At 43.2% G+C, this 15,739-nt stretch overlaps 2 protein-coding genes across 2 annotated transcripts; both read left to right on the top strand.

Moving 5' to 3' along the window:
* Positions 1-10,576: 10,576 nt before the first annotated feature.
* On the top strand, positions 10,577-11,470 carry LOC110876835. Its single transcript, XM_022124996.1, has one exon. The coding sequence runs from the start codon at positions 10,577-10,579 to the stop codon at positions 11,468-11,470; it is 894 nt and encodes a 297-aa protein (XP_021980688.1).
* A 155-nt stretch (positions 11,471-11,625) lies between these two features.
* Positions 11,626-14,824, top strand: LOC110876833 (uncharacterized mitochondrial protein AtMg00810-like). The gene is made up of 3 exons (XM_022124993.2): positions 11,626-11,803; positions 11,853-11,862; positions 14,125-14,824. Exons 1-3 carry the CDS (start codon positions 11,626-11,628, stop codon positions 14,822-14,824), a joined length of 888 nt encoding a protein of 295 aa, XP_021980685.2.
* Positions 14,825-15,739: the final 915 nt, after the last annotated feature.

Below are 15,739 nucleotides of genomic sequence, written 5' to 3'. Positions count from 1 at the left end.
ACGCCATCTTAGCTCAACAAAACAATATCGCAAGGGCTCATGAAAATCTGACAAGCAGAGTTCAAGAACTAGAAGGTATCATCTTTGAGGTCAAAGCCAAAATACTTGAGCTACATCATGAACTCCTCCAGCTAGTTCAAAACTCCTCAGGACCACAACTTCCACAAGGTCTCCAGCAAAAGGAAGCCGAAATGAAATTCCTCAAGGCTCAACTTGCAGATCTTGAGAGACAACACAAGCAGCAAAGGGTTTCTACCTATGCTGATGATCCATGGAGACTACCAACAACGCCGTTTGTGCGAACATCCTTTGATCCTCAACCACTGCCAACATCCTCATTCCTACATAGCTCCCCATCCTTAAACCTCTGGGCAAAGGAACAAGCAAAGATCAAGGCTAGGAAAGCTTCGTCAACACGAAGCACATCCTCTGAAAGTACTAGCAAAGCAACATCCTCAGGCAGAGGAAAAGAGCCATCAGGAAGCAAACATGACATGAGTGATAATGTCATGATGATGACCTCCACAAAAGCTCCGGAGAAATTGCCTAACAGAGAAAATGGCATCTCCTCGTTCTTGCAAGCCTTGACCAAGACAAGCAAAGAAAGCGTACCGATGGTGGCCCCGGTGATAGCTCCTCTGACATGTGATGATGCATCATCAGTCTCTGAGGAAAGCTCCACCCCCCAATCCTATGAAGAGGTACCTCCAACAGATGAATTTGAGCATCTGTTCATGAATGAGGACACCACTGAAAGGGTCTATGTTTCTGACGTTGAAGATGAAGCCTCCCAAACATCGCCTCAGACAACCGAAAGGGCTTCTCCAAACACAGACTCAAAGCAACAGTTCACCTTTGATGACGTCCTCCCAGCAAAATGGCGAGACCGAAGCATTGAGATGCTGACCTGGTGCACAGCAGAGCTCCAGTACTATAGCATCGACATGGTCATCAAACGGTTCTTGGCAAGATGTCAAGGACGACTTCGGGATTGGTACGTAAGCCTTGGTGAATACAGACAAACGAATATTCTAAACAGCAAAACTCCAGAAGAATTCATAAACAACATCTATTATGAATTCATTGGAAATCCTGTTGATCATACAATTCGAGCCCGAGAAGAGTTCTTAAAAATGAAATGTTGTTCCTTCCGTCCAAAAGACCTCGAAAAGCATTACAACAGAATGTCTGAGAGATTTTACTGTCTCCAAGGCATTGATGATGTAAATCTTAAACAAGTGTTTCTAAATTCCTTCCCAGAGTCTCTCGCAAATGAAGCTTACAGAGCCTTAGAAGCCAAGAGCATGACGGTTGCTCAAGCCTCCCTTGGTGGCCTTTACCAACTCATCAAGAATGCTCTGACAAAGTTATGCAACCAGAAACAGTTTTTGGTTGAATTCGAAAAAACTGGAAGAAGACTCGGGTCCGCGTGCAATGATAAACACTTAAAGATAAAATGCAAAGATGATTCATCATGCAGTCGTTCAAAGCCTCACAAGAAGTCCAGGATTGTCCATTTCAAGAAGTCCGGTGATTACTATTCAAGGTCAGGCAAACACAACTCTCAAAGAAGATGGAAGTTTCTCAACAAAAAATCAAAAAGAGGTCGGAACACTAATCGGTGCTATGTCTGTAACAAAGAAGGTCACTTTGCAAAGGACTGCAAAAACACAAGAAAGACCCAAGCCCTTCTTGAAGCCATCAACAAAGTAGAACCGGTGGATGTTTCTGATATCGAATCCTTATACTCTTTAGATGACGAGCCAGGGAAAAGGATGATATGCACCATTTCCTATAGCTCCTTTGAGGAATCAGAAACAAGTGAAACATCTGAATCTAAAGAAGAACCACTACAGATCTACATGATGGAAGAAGGTCCCCAAGATGATTACGGTGACCCCTGCGGCCAGTCACTAACGGCGGCAATGTTTCAGAAAATCCAAAAATCACAAAACAACAAACAGTACCCCAGCCTGAAAGATCACGTGGAAGATTCTCTGTCCGAACAGTTCAAAGAAAAGTGTACTCTATCACCCAAAAGGAATCTTCCAGCTCAGCTCAAAAAAGCAAAAGAGACTACAAGGCAAAAGCAAAAGCAGATTCCTGTCGCAGACAAAGGAATCAGTCAGAAAAGCAAAGATGAAGAGTCAGGCTCACGTGAAGAAATAACGAGTGGTCACAAAGGAAGCTTACTAAGGAAGAAAGGCAAAAAGACAAAAGAGGTCATATGGGTCAAAAAGGAAACAGGAAAACCATCAGGGCATGAAAGGCGTGAAGCCAATCACACGAAGCCAGCAACAGGGAGTAAACAGAAGAAGCAACCCAGAAACTCATCATCACAGGAGAAACCCAGTCTTCAAGAATCCTGCACAACAATTCAAGGAAATAAAGAAAAGATCCTTAAGGATTCTCCCCCAGATGATGTTGCCTATTTAATGGCAAGCAAGAAAGATAACTCCCACAACCCAAACACCTCCATCCCAAAAGAAGCAGTCATGGACCCACTCATCCAAAAGCTCCAAAAGGAAGAGGTCCCTGAAGAAATCATCGAAGTGGTCATTAAACACGCCATCACCGATGAATCCCTCCTGAACTACAAAAACCTCCTCACTCTCACTTTCAAAACACAAGGCCCATTAATGGATGGAGATAAGTTCTTCCCAGACTATCCCTTCCTGAATATTTTCAGGCTCAAAAACTTGCACAGGTTATCAAAAGAAGGCCTTGCCTTCCTATGGTACCTAACAGAGTCATTCGCCATAGCCATGGCCTTTAACTCCAACAAACTGTTAGCCTATCTTTTAGACTATCAGTTGGGCTGCTTATCAGGAGAAAAGGAGAACTTTGCCAAGTTCCTTGAGTGGTTCCTCCCAATCCATGTATGGGACCAACTCATGAGGGACTCTCCCAAAAAACATTGCATGATTCTGTTCCACAAACCAAGCCATTTCAAAAAGAAAAGTTATGGTCTAAACCCTGGAGAACCTCCCAGGTTCAAGTGGGATATGAATCCTGCAGGGTGGTATGATATAAATCCTGCAGGATATTACTACAAGATCAACTACCAGGATGCTTGGATGGAAACCCGCATCAATCTTGCAAAGACGAACCAGATAAAGACTGAAGATCTGCCACCAGAAATACTGTATGGAGAATACCCGTGGAAGGAAGAAGACCCTCAGACGATTGAATGGGAAAAAACGGTCAACGAATATTTCAATAATATTCATGCATTCACACACCCTCCCATGATCGTCCAGCCAACTGGCCCCAGAAAGAGCTCGATGACAGATCCTGCCCAAGACAACAAACCGTTCAACAAAGATACGCTCCCGTTTACTATCGAGATTCACGACTCAGCAAGACTAAAGTAAAAACGGGCTATGGATACTATTAAGTGTGCTAATGGTGTGCTTAGGACTAAATAAAGTTTTATCACTCTTAAAGTGGTAAACGGTGTGCTTAGGAAAAGCTTTAGTCACTCTTAAAGTGACGTAAGCGCTTATGTCATGTTTTTCTAGATTTCTCTATGTATTATTAAGAATGATGTATGTATGATGTCATGGATGATGTAATCAAGCCTCTCCTTGGTCTATAAAAGGAAGGCTCCCCATCAGTTGTAAATCATCCTTGGAAAGAAATAAAATCTTCTTCTATAATTCTCTCTATCTTCTCTCTTCTTTCTCTCATTTTAATATCGAGTCTTGTTCAGAGTCTTGAGTCCTTCTTAGTTCATCTGAGTCTAGTCCTTCTGAGTCCAAACCCCCTTGAGTCTTTTATCTTCAAAACCTTTCTTTTATGTTTGGCAAAGTGAAAATGCTGTTGCCCAAAACAAGGCTCTCAACGCCATCTTAGCTCAACAAAACAATATCGCAAGGGCTCATGAAAATCTGACAAGCAGAGTTCAAGAGCTAGAAGGTATCATCTTTGAGGTCAAAGCCAAAATACTTGAGCTACATCATGAACTCCTCCAGCTAGTTCAAAACTCCTCAGGACCACAACTTCCACAAGGTCTCCAGCAAAAGGAAGCCGAAATGAAATTCCTCAAGGCTCAACTTGCAGATCTTGAGAGACAACACAAGCAGCAAAGGGTTTCCACCTATGCTGATGATCCATGGAGACTACCAACAACGCCGTTTGTGCGAACATCCTTTGATCCTCAACCACTGCCAACATCCTCATTCCTGCATAGCTCCCCATCCTTAAACCTCTGGGCAAAGGAACAAGCAAAGATCAAGGCTAGGAAAGCTTCGTCAACACGAAGCACATCCTCTGAAAGTACTAGCAAAGCAACATCCTCAGGCAGAGGAAAAGAGCCATCAGGAAGCAAACATGACATGAGTGATAATGTCATGATGATGACCTCCACAAAAGCTCCGGAGAAATTGCCTAACAGAGAAAATGGCATCTCCTCGTTCTTGCAAGCCTTGACCAAGACAAGCAAAGAAAGCGTACCGATGGTGGCCCCGGTGATAGCTCCTCTGACATGTGATGATGCATCATCAGTCTCTGAGGAAAGCTCCACCCCCCAATCCTATGAAGAGGTACCTCCAACAGATGAATTTGAGCATCTGTTCATGAATGAGGACACCACTGAAAGGGTCTATGTTTCTGACGTTGAAGATGAAGCCTCCCAAACATCGCCTCAGACAACCGAAAGGGCTTCCCCAAACACAGACTCAAAGCAACAGTTCACCTTTGATGACGTCCTCCTAGCAAAATGGCGAGACCGAAGCATTGAGATGCTGACCTGGTGCACAGCAGAGCTCCGGTACTATAGCATCGACATGGTCATCAAACGGTTCTTGATAAGATGTCAAGGACGACTTCGGGATTGGTACGTAAGCCTTGGTGAATACAGACAGACGAATATTCTAAACAGCAAAACTCCAGAAGAATTCATAAACAACATCTATTATGAATTCATTGGAAATCCTGTTGATCATACAATTCGAGCCCGAGAAGAGTTCTTAAAAATGAAATGTTGTTCCTTCCGTCCAAAAGACCTCGAAAAGCATTACAACAGAATGTCTGAGAGATTTTACTGTCTCCAAGGCATTGATGATGTAAATCTTAAACAAGTGTTTCTAAATTCCTTCCCAGAGTCTCTCGCAAATGAAGCTTACAGAGCCTTAGAAGCCAAGAGCATGACGGTTGCTCAAGCCTCCCTTGGTGGCCTTTACCAGCTCATCAAGAATGCTCTGACAAAGTTATGCAACCAGAAACAGTTTTTGGTTGAATTTGAAAAAACCGGAAGAGGACTCGGGTCCGCGTGCAATGATAAACACTTAAAGATAAAATGCAAATATGATTCATCATGCAGTTGTTCGAAGCCTCACAGGAAATCCAGGATTGTCCATTTTAAGAAGTCCGGTGATTACTGTTCAAGGTCAGGCAAACACAACTCTCAAAGAAGATGGAAGTTTCTCAACAAAAAATCAAAAAGAGGTCGGAACACTAATCGGTGCTATGTCTGTAACAAAGAAGGTCACTTTGCAAAGGACTGCAAAAACACAAGAAAGACCCAAGCCCTTCTTGAAGCCATCAACAAAGTAGAACCGGTAGACGTTTCTGATATCGAATCCTTATACTCTTTAGATGACGAGCCAGGGAAAAGGATGATATGCACCATTTCCTATAGCTCCTGTGAAGAATCAGAAACAAGTGAAACATCTGAATCTGAAGAAGAACCACTACAGATCTACATGATGGAAGAAGGTCCCCAAGATGATTACGGTGACCCCTGCGGCCAGTCACTAACGGCGGCAATGTTTCAGAAAATCCAAAAATCACAAAACAACAAACAGTACCCCAGCCTGAAAGATCACGTGGAAGATTCTCTGTCCGAACAGTTCAAAGAAAAGTGTACTCTATCACCCAAAAGGAATCTTCCAGCTCAGCTCAAAAAAGCAAAAGAGGCTACAAGGCAAAAGCAAAAGCAGATTCCTGTCGCAGACAAAGGAATCAGTCAGAAAAGCAAAGATGAAGAGTCAGGCTCACGTGAAGAAATAACGAGTGATCACAAAGGAAGCTTACTAAGGAAGAAAGGCAAAACGACAAAAAAGGTCATATGGGTCAAAAAAGAAACAGGAAAACCATCAGGGCGTGAAAGGCGTAAAGCCAATCACACGAATCCAGCAACAGGGAGCAAACAGAAGAAGCAACCCAGAAGTTCATCATCACAGGAGATACCCAGTCTTCAAGAATCCTGCACAGCAGTTCAAGAAGATAAAGAAAAGATCCTTAAAGATTCTCTCCCAGATGATGTTGCCTATTTAAAGGCAAGCAAATTTAAGAACTCCCACAACCCAAACACCTCCATTCTAAAAGAAGCAGTCATGAATCCTCTCATCCAGAAGCTCCAAAAGAAAGAGATCCCTGAAGAAATCATCAAGGTGGTCGATAAACACGCCATCACTGATGAATCCCTCCTGAACTACAAAAACCTCCTCACTCTCACCTTCAAGACACAAGGCCCATTAATGGACGGAGATAAGTTTTTCCCAGACTATCCCTTCCTAAATGTGTTCAGACTCAAAAACCTGCGTGGGTTATCAAATGAAGGCTTAGCCTTCCTGTGGTACCTAACAGAGTCTTTTGTCATAGCCATGGCCTTTAACTCCAACAAACTGTTAATCTATCTTTTAGATTATCAGTTAGGCTGCTTATCAGGAGAAAAGGAAAACTTTGCCAGGTTCCTTGAATGGTTCCTCCCAATTCATGTCTGGGATCATCTCACGAGGGACTCCCCAAGAAAGCACTGCATGGTTCTGTTCCACAAGCCAAGCCATTTTAAAAAGAAGAATTATGATCTAAACCCTACAGGGCCACCCAATTTCATACACTCTTGGTATGATATGAATCCTGCAGGATATTACTACAAGATCAACTACCAGGATGCTTGGATGGAAACCCGCATCAATCTTGCAAAGACGAACCAGATAAAGACTGAAGATCTGCCACCAGAAATACTGAATGGAGAATACCCGTGGAAGGAAGAAGACCCTCAGACGATTGAATGGGAAAAAACGGTCAACGAATATTTTAATAATATTCATGCATTCACACACCCTCCCATGATCGTCCAGCCAATTGGCCCCAGAAAGAGCTCGATGACAGATCCTGCCCAAGACAACAAACCGTTCAACAAAGATACGCTCCCGTTTACTATCGAGATTCACGACTCAGCAAGACTAAAGTAAAAACCAGTAAAAGCTTTGGGGGAGTGTATGGCTGATTTATATAAAACCAGTAAAAGCTTTGGGGGAGGATAGGCTGACAAACATAAAAGAAAGGTTTTGAAGATAAAAGACTCAAGGGGGTTTGGACTCAGAAGGACTAGACTCAGATGAACTAAGAAGGACTCAAGACTCTGAACAAGACTCGATATTAAAATGAGAGAAAGAAGAGAGAAGATAGAGAGAATTATAGAAGAAGATTTTATTTCTTTCCAAGGATGATTTACAACTGATGGGGAGCCTTCCTTTTATAGACCAAGGAGAGGCTTGATTACATCATCCATGACATCATACATACATCATTCTTAATAATACATAGAGAAATCTAGAAAAACATGACATAAGCGCTTACGTCACTTTAAGAGTGACTAAAGCTTTTCCTAAGCACACCGTTTACCACTTTAAGAGTGATAAAACTTTATTTAGTCCTAAGCATATAATTTATAATGCTTAATTAATCTTCTTCTTCGTCCGGATCTTCTGCTGGATCTAAGCTTGATTCCTTATCATAGTCCCACACAGCTAATTCATCACTTGTGAGCATGGTGATCCCTTTGGTAATATGCGTTCGGATATATTCCCTGTGAGCATCATTCCATATTTCCGAGTGTGGATCTTCATTTTTCCATGCATTTACACCTTCAACAACTTCTTTGGGCATCTCTTCTATTTTGAAACCGTTTGCGGCAGCTAAGCATTTCCGGATGCTCATCCATTCTTGTTCATGAAAGAGCTTGAATGAGAAGGTTGCAGGTTTATGTTTGACCCATGCATAGATAAAAGACAAAGGGGAATGGTAAATGGTCGCCTTTCCTTCTTGGGGAATTGATGTGGGTGTGAGATAACACCTGGGTCTTCTGAACACAACGACGCAATACCTTTTGCTTCCTGCAGCTGCAGCCATCTGTCCCGTCCATTGATGGGCCGGGAGAAACCATTGCAGGAGGGTGAGAGTGTGCTTTTGCTCCTTTGATAATTGACCGAACTGGCAGTCAATCAGGTACTGTAGAAGCTTGGCAGTGTTGAAGGACATGGCAATAGTAAAGGCTTCAAATAAGTACCAGAAGAAACATAGTGCTTCTTTTGGTAGCTTGTACAAGTCTCGTATGTGGAAGACATTCATGAAAGGATAATTTGGATGGAAAACTAAACCTTTCATAAACAAGCCATGATGTTTTAGAGTGATAGTGAGGAAAGTCTTGTAGTTTAAGACTGACCGGTCTTTCAGGGCTTGGTCTGCTATTATCTCAACGATTTCTTCTGGAACCTCCCTTTCTTTGAATTCCTGGTCAAGTGGAATGGTTCCTTCTGGGGTGCAAGAGTTTGCGGCTTCCATCATGAAGATTGCTGGTAGGACGTCTTTGTGGTGGGAGTGATGATGTTGAACCATGTTTGAACTCATGTATTTATAGGCCTTTGGTCTGGTCAAAAAATCTGCAAGAACATTGTCCTTGCCCTTGATGTGCTTAACAGTGAACTTCCATTGGGAAAACCAATTTGCCCATCGTAATAATTGTGGTTCTGGGAGCATCTTTCTTTTGAATTCAAGCATTTTTGGGAAAGAGGACATGTCCATCTCAATTAAGAAACTGTAGCCGACTAGATGGAATTGAAAATTTTCAATTCCTTTCTTCACAGCTAAGATTTCTTTGTACGTGGAGTGATAATGCTTTTCTGACTCTTTGAACGTGCCGCTTTTGTATCCACTTATTTTCTTGACACCTTCATCATCTTCTGTGATTAGTACCGCTGCCCAATGTTCATCACTAGCATCTGTCTGTAAGATTCTTTTGTCGTTTGTTGCAGGAATCTTTAAAGGAGGCATCACATCAGCCAGTTGCTTTATTCCCTTTACAGCTTGCGTTTGCTTTTCTGACCATGGTGGTGGATTCTTTTTTAACATGGGGAACAAGTGTTCTGTATGATTAGACAATTTTGGCAGAAAATCTGCCATATAATTGACCAATCCAAGGAACTGTTGCACCTCCTTTTGTGACGTCAGCTTGTCTGGGAAACGATGGAGTTCCTGGGCGATGTGTGGTTGTGGTTGGTACATCCCATCAGTGATTTTCATGCCCAAAAAATCAATGGTCGTGACTCCTATTTCCATTTTCTTTTCTGAAAGCATGATCCCATAGTGTTTCAAAATGTCATGGAATTTTTCAAGTAACACAACATGTGAGTCTTCATCTTCGGAGAATAGGAGAATATCATCGATGTATATTAAGGCATTATCAAGGATTGGTGCAAAGACTTTCACCATTGCCTTTTGGAAAACGGAGGGAGCTTTTTTTAGACCAAAGGGCATAACCTTCCATTGATAATGGTGGTTTGGGATGCAGAAAGCCGTTTTTGGCCTGTCTTCAGGCTTGATTCCCAGTTGCCAAAACCCTGCCTTTAGGTCAAATTTTGATAAGACCTTTGCATTTACTAGCGATTGGAAAAGTGACTTCTTTTGAGGTAAGGGAAATTTATCATCAGCTAAGAAGTGATTTAGCGGTTGATAATTTATCACCAGTCGTAGCTTTCCCCAGACTTGCTCACTTCTTTTGTTCACATAAAATGCTTCACATGCCCATTGAGACGTTGTTGGCTCGATTAAGTCTTGTTTTAGCAGCTCTTGGCATTCTTGTATGGCGAGCTGGGTATGATCAGGATTCATTCCTGGGTGACTGGCTCTTGTCGGGTTTATGTCTTCATTCTGCTTGAAAGGTAGAGAGACAAAGAATGATGGGTTTAGCCATAATGGTGATTTGTGTTTTGTGAGAAAATCTGTATGGCTAGAGGCACATGATGACTTGATTATTTGTGCTTTTATGGTGTCAAGAGAAGTGGGAGAGACCATGTAGAGGCTTGGGAAAGAAACCCACGAGTTTGTGAATTTCTTGTATCTAAGACCTTCTTCTCCGTATCTTAGGTCTCGTAGCCGATATAGTATATCAAAACCAAGTAGCAGGTCTTTTCTGTGAGAGTCTGTCCCCAAGAATCTGTGTTTGACTGTGCATGACAGAAACAACCTTAAGTATACTGGGATACTTATCTTATCAATTATGAAGGGTTCTCCATTGACTGTGTAAAACGTCTGGTTATGGGGCCTCCAGTATTCTTCTGGGAGAATAGCAGGATTCAAGAGGGAGGCTGATGATCCTGTATCAAAAAATGCATTTACCGGGATGGGCTTTGCATATGTGCTTGTGAGGAGGTGAACTTTTGCGAGAGGTGCCGGAGCTCTCCTGTGTCTTCTAAACCCTAGCCTTCACATTGCAGACTACGGCCTGCTACCCTTCTCCTTCAATTTTTTTTTCTGATCCCCACTGTTCTCCACACACACATCTGCCATGGGCGATGTCAAGACTACTGATGCAGGTTCATCTTCCAACCCCAAACAGCCTACGCTCCATCCTGTTTACACATTTACAAATATCCAGAACAAGGTGCGTGTTCTGGACGGTACCAAGGTCACCTATTCGTCTTGGGTGAAGCTTTTTCAACTCCATGCTCGTGGTTACAAAGTCACACACCACATAGACGGTACCCCTCCTCCTGCTAAAACTGATCCTGACTATGAGTCATGGATGGAGATCGATGCCATTGTTTTGCAATGGATATATGGAACCCTATCTGACGATCTTCTGGTTCAGGTCCTCGAACCTGAATCTACTGCTTTGGAGGCCTGGTTACGCATCAAAGGTCTGTTTACCAATAACAAAGGGTCTAGGGCAGCCACCCTAGAACATCAGTTTATCAATCTGACTCTGAAATCCATGCCATCTCTGGATGCCTATTGCCAACGGTTAAAGGAAATTGCTAATCAGTTAGCTGATGTTGACCAACCTGTCTCAAATCAGCGCCTCATCCTTCAACTTGTTCGAGGCCTCCCGTCTGAATTCGACACCACAGCAAGCATCATCAACAAAGAAATCCCCACGTGGGAAGAAGCGATCAGCTTGCTTCAATCAGACCAGCAGCGCCAAGAGGCTCGGGATTCTCTAGCCTCCTCTGCAGCCTCCCCTTCTGTCATGACTATGACCGATGAAAACCGACAACAACAGCCTCCTAATCGCCGACAGCAGTCTCGTGGTGGTGGGGGGCTCCTACAGGGGCGGTGGCAGAGGCGGTGGGGGTTCTTACAGGGGTCGTGGTGGCGATTCTGGTCAACCACAACAGCAGCGCAATATCAACAACAGCAGCAGCCGTTCAGCAACACAGCAACAGTCTGGTTCATGGACTAATCAGCCCAATAACTCCAACAACAGTCGTAGGTCCACTGGTCCTACAGGCCTATGGCCCAACTGGTGGATGGCCCAATCTCCAGCCCCGTGGTACCCACCACCACCCTGCCCATACCCCACACTTCACGGTTGGGCCTCTCCTTGGCCACAAGGCTATGGACCGAACCATAACAACCAAGCCCAGTCCTCAGGCCCATTTGACCGAAGTAAATCCGTTGGACCCTCAGGCTCTTGGGGATGCTTTTCAGGTTCTAAATGTCCAAGAATCTGATGATTGGGATGATCCATGGGATATGGACACTGGAGCTACCAATCATGTCACGGGGGACCAAGGTAAAATTTCTTTTTTTTTCATGATAATTGTCCTGTTAAATTTGTTAAGGTTGGGAATGGTAATCGAGTACCAATTTATGGATCCGGTAACACCACCATTAGCTCACCTGCCAATAACCTTGTCTTAAAAAATGTCCTTTATTCACCCCATATCGTTAAAAACCTTATTTCCGTTAAACAATTCACAAAAGATAATCATGTCTCTGTGGAATTTGACCCGTATGGTTTTTCTGTGAAGGACTACAAGAGTGGGAAGATCCTGACCAGGCATGATAGCTCAAGCCCACTTTATCCTCTCACCAAGAACAATGCTTCCGCCTCTGCTTTTGTTGCTTCTTCTTCATCAACCGACTTTTGGCACGATCGTCTTGGTCATCCAGGACATCACATTATGGATTTTTTTCATTCCAGTCATTTAATTTCGTGTAATAAGCGATCTCGATCGCTCGTTTGTCATTCTTGCCAATTGTCAAAACATAAACGTTTACCATTTACTAATTCTACTTCGTCTACTTTATTACCATTTGATATTGTTCATTGTGATTTGTGGACGTCTCCTATTCTTAGTAAATCTGGTTATAAATATTATATGGTATTGATTGATGATTACACGAACTTTACTTGGGTTTTCCCATTAAAATATAAATCAGAACATTTTCCAGATTCACTCAGTTCTATAAATATATTAAAACCCAGTTTCATATTAACATTAAGTCGTTTCAATGCGACTTAGGGGGTGAATTTGAAAACAATAATTTCCGAAATTTTGCCACGGCAAATGGTCTTCACCTACGCTTTTCTTGCCCACATACTTCCCAACAAAATGGGAAGTCCGAACGCATGATTCGTCGCCTAAACGAAATCATGTTTTGTCTCTTAACCCACGCCTCCCTACCATCCAACTTTTGGGTGGAGGCACTTCACACCGCCTCATATCTTCATAACATATTACCATCTGCCAAACTTCGGTTTATCACTCCTATGGCTTCCCTCTATGGCCGTCAACCCGATTATGACCATCTTCGTGTCTTCGGATGTGCATGCTATCCCAACACATCCTCCACTCGCCCCCATAAACTCACCAACCGTTCCGCTCTTTATGTCTTTCTCGGTTACCCCGCCAACTTTCGGGGATACCGGTGTCTAAACCTTTTAACTGGAAAGGTCATCTTATCACGGCATGTTACCTTTGCGGAGACCGTGTTTCCATTCTCCACATCTCCCTCCTCACCTGTTGACCATTCCTTCCTCGAAACCGATATCTCACCACTTCTACATCACCAGTCCTCCTTGCCTCCTAATCCTCCCACACATACAACCCCACCCGCACCAACCCACACCGTACTCGTCCCTACTACACCACCCTCGCCACCCCCTCAATCCACGTTTCCCGTCACTTATCAACGAAGAAACAAACCTACCCGAGCTCACATCACCACTCACAATGCTCCTACCAGTCGTCCTCCTCAGCCTAATAACCAGAACACATCCACCAGCCCTACCCTTCAGCATAATACCCAACACACATCAACCAGCCCTACTCCTCAGCCTAATACCCTGCACACATCAACCAGCCCTACTCCTCAGCCCGCTATCCCCAACCCCCCCACCCACTACGAGTCAACCGTCCAACTCAACCCCACCACCCCTTCCTCACCAATTTCCTAGTCAAACTACTACCACACCTTTACCTCCCCCTCCACCGCCACTTAGACACCCAATGGTCACCAGAACTCGTGATGGTACCATTAAAAATACCAGCCATTACACCTTACATACATCTTCTACAATTTCCATCTCTCCGTTACCAAAATCCCATATTGATGCTCAATTGGATCCTAATTGGCTTCATGCCATGAACACCGAATACAACGCTTTACAGGATAATAAAACATGGGAATTAGTTGTTCGCCCTCCGGATGCACATGTCATCCGTTGCATGTGGCTGTTTCGCCACAAGTTCCACTCTGATGGAAATTTACAACGCTACAAGGCCCGTTTAGTTGTGAATGGAAAATCTCAACAGGTCGGCGTTGACTGTGCTGATACTTTTAGCCCTGTGGTCAAACCGACCACCATTCGTACTGTACTCAGTCTCGCAGTTTCTCGGGGTGGACGATTAACCAATTGGATGTTAAAAATGCATTTTTGCATGGTGATTTGAACGAGACTGTTTATATGCATCAACCGCCTGGCTTTAAAGACTCCACTAAACCAAATCACGTGTGTAGGCTACGAAAGTCTCTTTATGGCCTCAAACAGGCTCCAAGGGCATGGTATCATCGTTTTGCTCAGTTTATAACATCGTGTGGTTTCACCAGTACTCTTAGTGATACCTCTTTATTCGTCTACAAGCGTGGTACTGAAATGGCATATCTTCTGTTATATGTGGACGATATCATACTTACAGCTTCTAATGACAACTTGCTTCGTCACATCATTACTTCACTTTCCAAAGAATTTGCTATGATGGACCTAGGCTCTTTACATCAGTTTTTGGGAATCAATGTTACTCGTAAACAAGATGGCTTATTCCTTTCACAGGAACACTACACACATGACATCATTGCTCGAGCTAATATGACTAATTGTAAGCCTTGTGCAACCCCTGTGGATACGTCTTCCAAGTTAAGTGCTTCATCAGGTCCTTCTATTTCAGATAGTTCTTTATACCGCAGTCTAGCTGGTGCACTGCAATATCTCACTTTTACACGCCCTGACATAACCTACGCGGTCCAACAGGTTTGCCTTTTCATGCACGATCCTTGTGAACATCATTTTCAGTTTTTGAAGCGTATATTACGTTATTTAAAAGGCACGAGTGATCAAGGTTTGCTTATTCGTCCCTCCAAGTCTTGTGCACTTACTGCCTATTCAGATGCAGACTGGGGGGTTGCCCGGACTCCAGGAGATCCACATCGGGCTATTGTGTTTTTCTTGGAGATAACATTGTCTCATGGTCCTCTAAGCGGCAAGCTACTATTTCTCGATCTAGTGCTGAAGCAGAATACCGCGGTGTAGCTAATGCCGTTGCTGAAACGAGTTGGTTGAGAAACTTATTGACTGAATTACATGTCCCAACTCGTAAAGCCACTATTGTTTACTGTGACAACATCTCAGCAGTGTACTTATCCGAGAACCCAGTACAGCACCAACGTACAAAACATGTGGAATTGGATATTGTTTTCGTACGCGAAAAGGTCAGAATTGGCGCAGTTCGGGTCCTACACATTCCTGCTGATTACCAGTATGCTCATATTTTTACAAAAGGGTTGCCACGTCAACTGTTTTATCGTTTCAAGTCCAGCCTGTGCATCCAGTCTTCTTCCGCTCAGACTGAGGGGGTGTATTAATAGCGAATATATTATTATTATTATTAAGAGATTAGGAGATATACTTTATATTAGGAGATTATTAGTTTGTATCTTTTGTATTTATCTATTACCTAACTAGTTTAAGAACCCGCGAGTTTCGCGGGTGGCTTAACACAAACATATAATATCTACTGGCATTGAGATGAACTTTGTAATGAAAGGAATTTTCAATATAAACGTATAAAAATGATACTGAAATTAAAAAGTATAGATAAATGAGTACATGAAACAAACCTATGATCACGTAGGAGATGTTGTATCTTAGTCTCCTTCCCGATTTAAGAGTGGATGGTCATAACACTGCCACCACCCCATAACACAACCTTCTTACCCGTTGTCGTCTCCAAACACAACACCGCCATCACAAAAACCACCACTGCCACCGTCACCGCCACCACAACAAAACCACCTAACCGACAAAGGCGATTCTAGGGTTCCGATGACGACATCAAGGTTTTAGGTCCCGTTCAAATCCAGATATCTTCGTTCAGATCACGAGCGCGAGTCATATTTATGAGTAAGTCATCGGTAGTCGTTTTAGTTTGTTGGCATTTAATTAAAG

The sequence above is a fragment of the Helianthus annuus genome, chromosome 9, assembly GCF_002127325.2.
Source record: "Helianthus annuus cultivar XRQ/B chromosome 9, HanXRQr2.0-SUNRISE, whole genome shotgun sequence".
NCBI lineage: Eukaryota > Viridiplantae > Streptophyta > Magnoliopsida > Asterales > Asteraceae > Helianthus > Helianthus annuus.
This window is presented reverse-complemented; position numbering and strand designations above follow the sequence as displayed.

Coding starts and splice junctions, on each gene's coding strand:
- LOC110876833 (XM_022124993.2), top strand. CDS start 11,626: ATGGACCGAACCATAACAACCAAGCCCAGTCCTCAGGCCCATTTGACC.
- LOC110876835 (XM_022124996.1), top strand. CDS start 10,577: ATGGGCGATGTCAAGACTACTGATGCAGGTTCATCTTCCAACCCCAAA.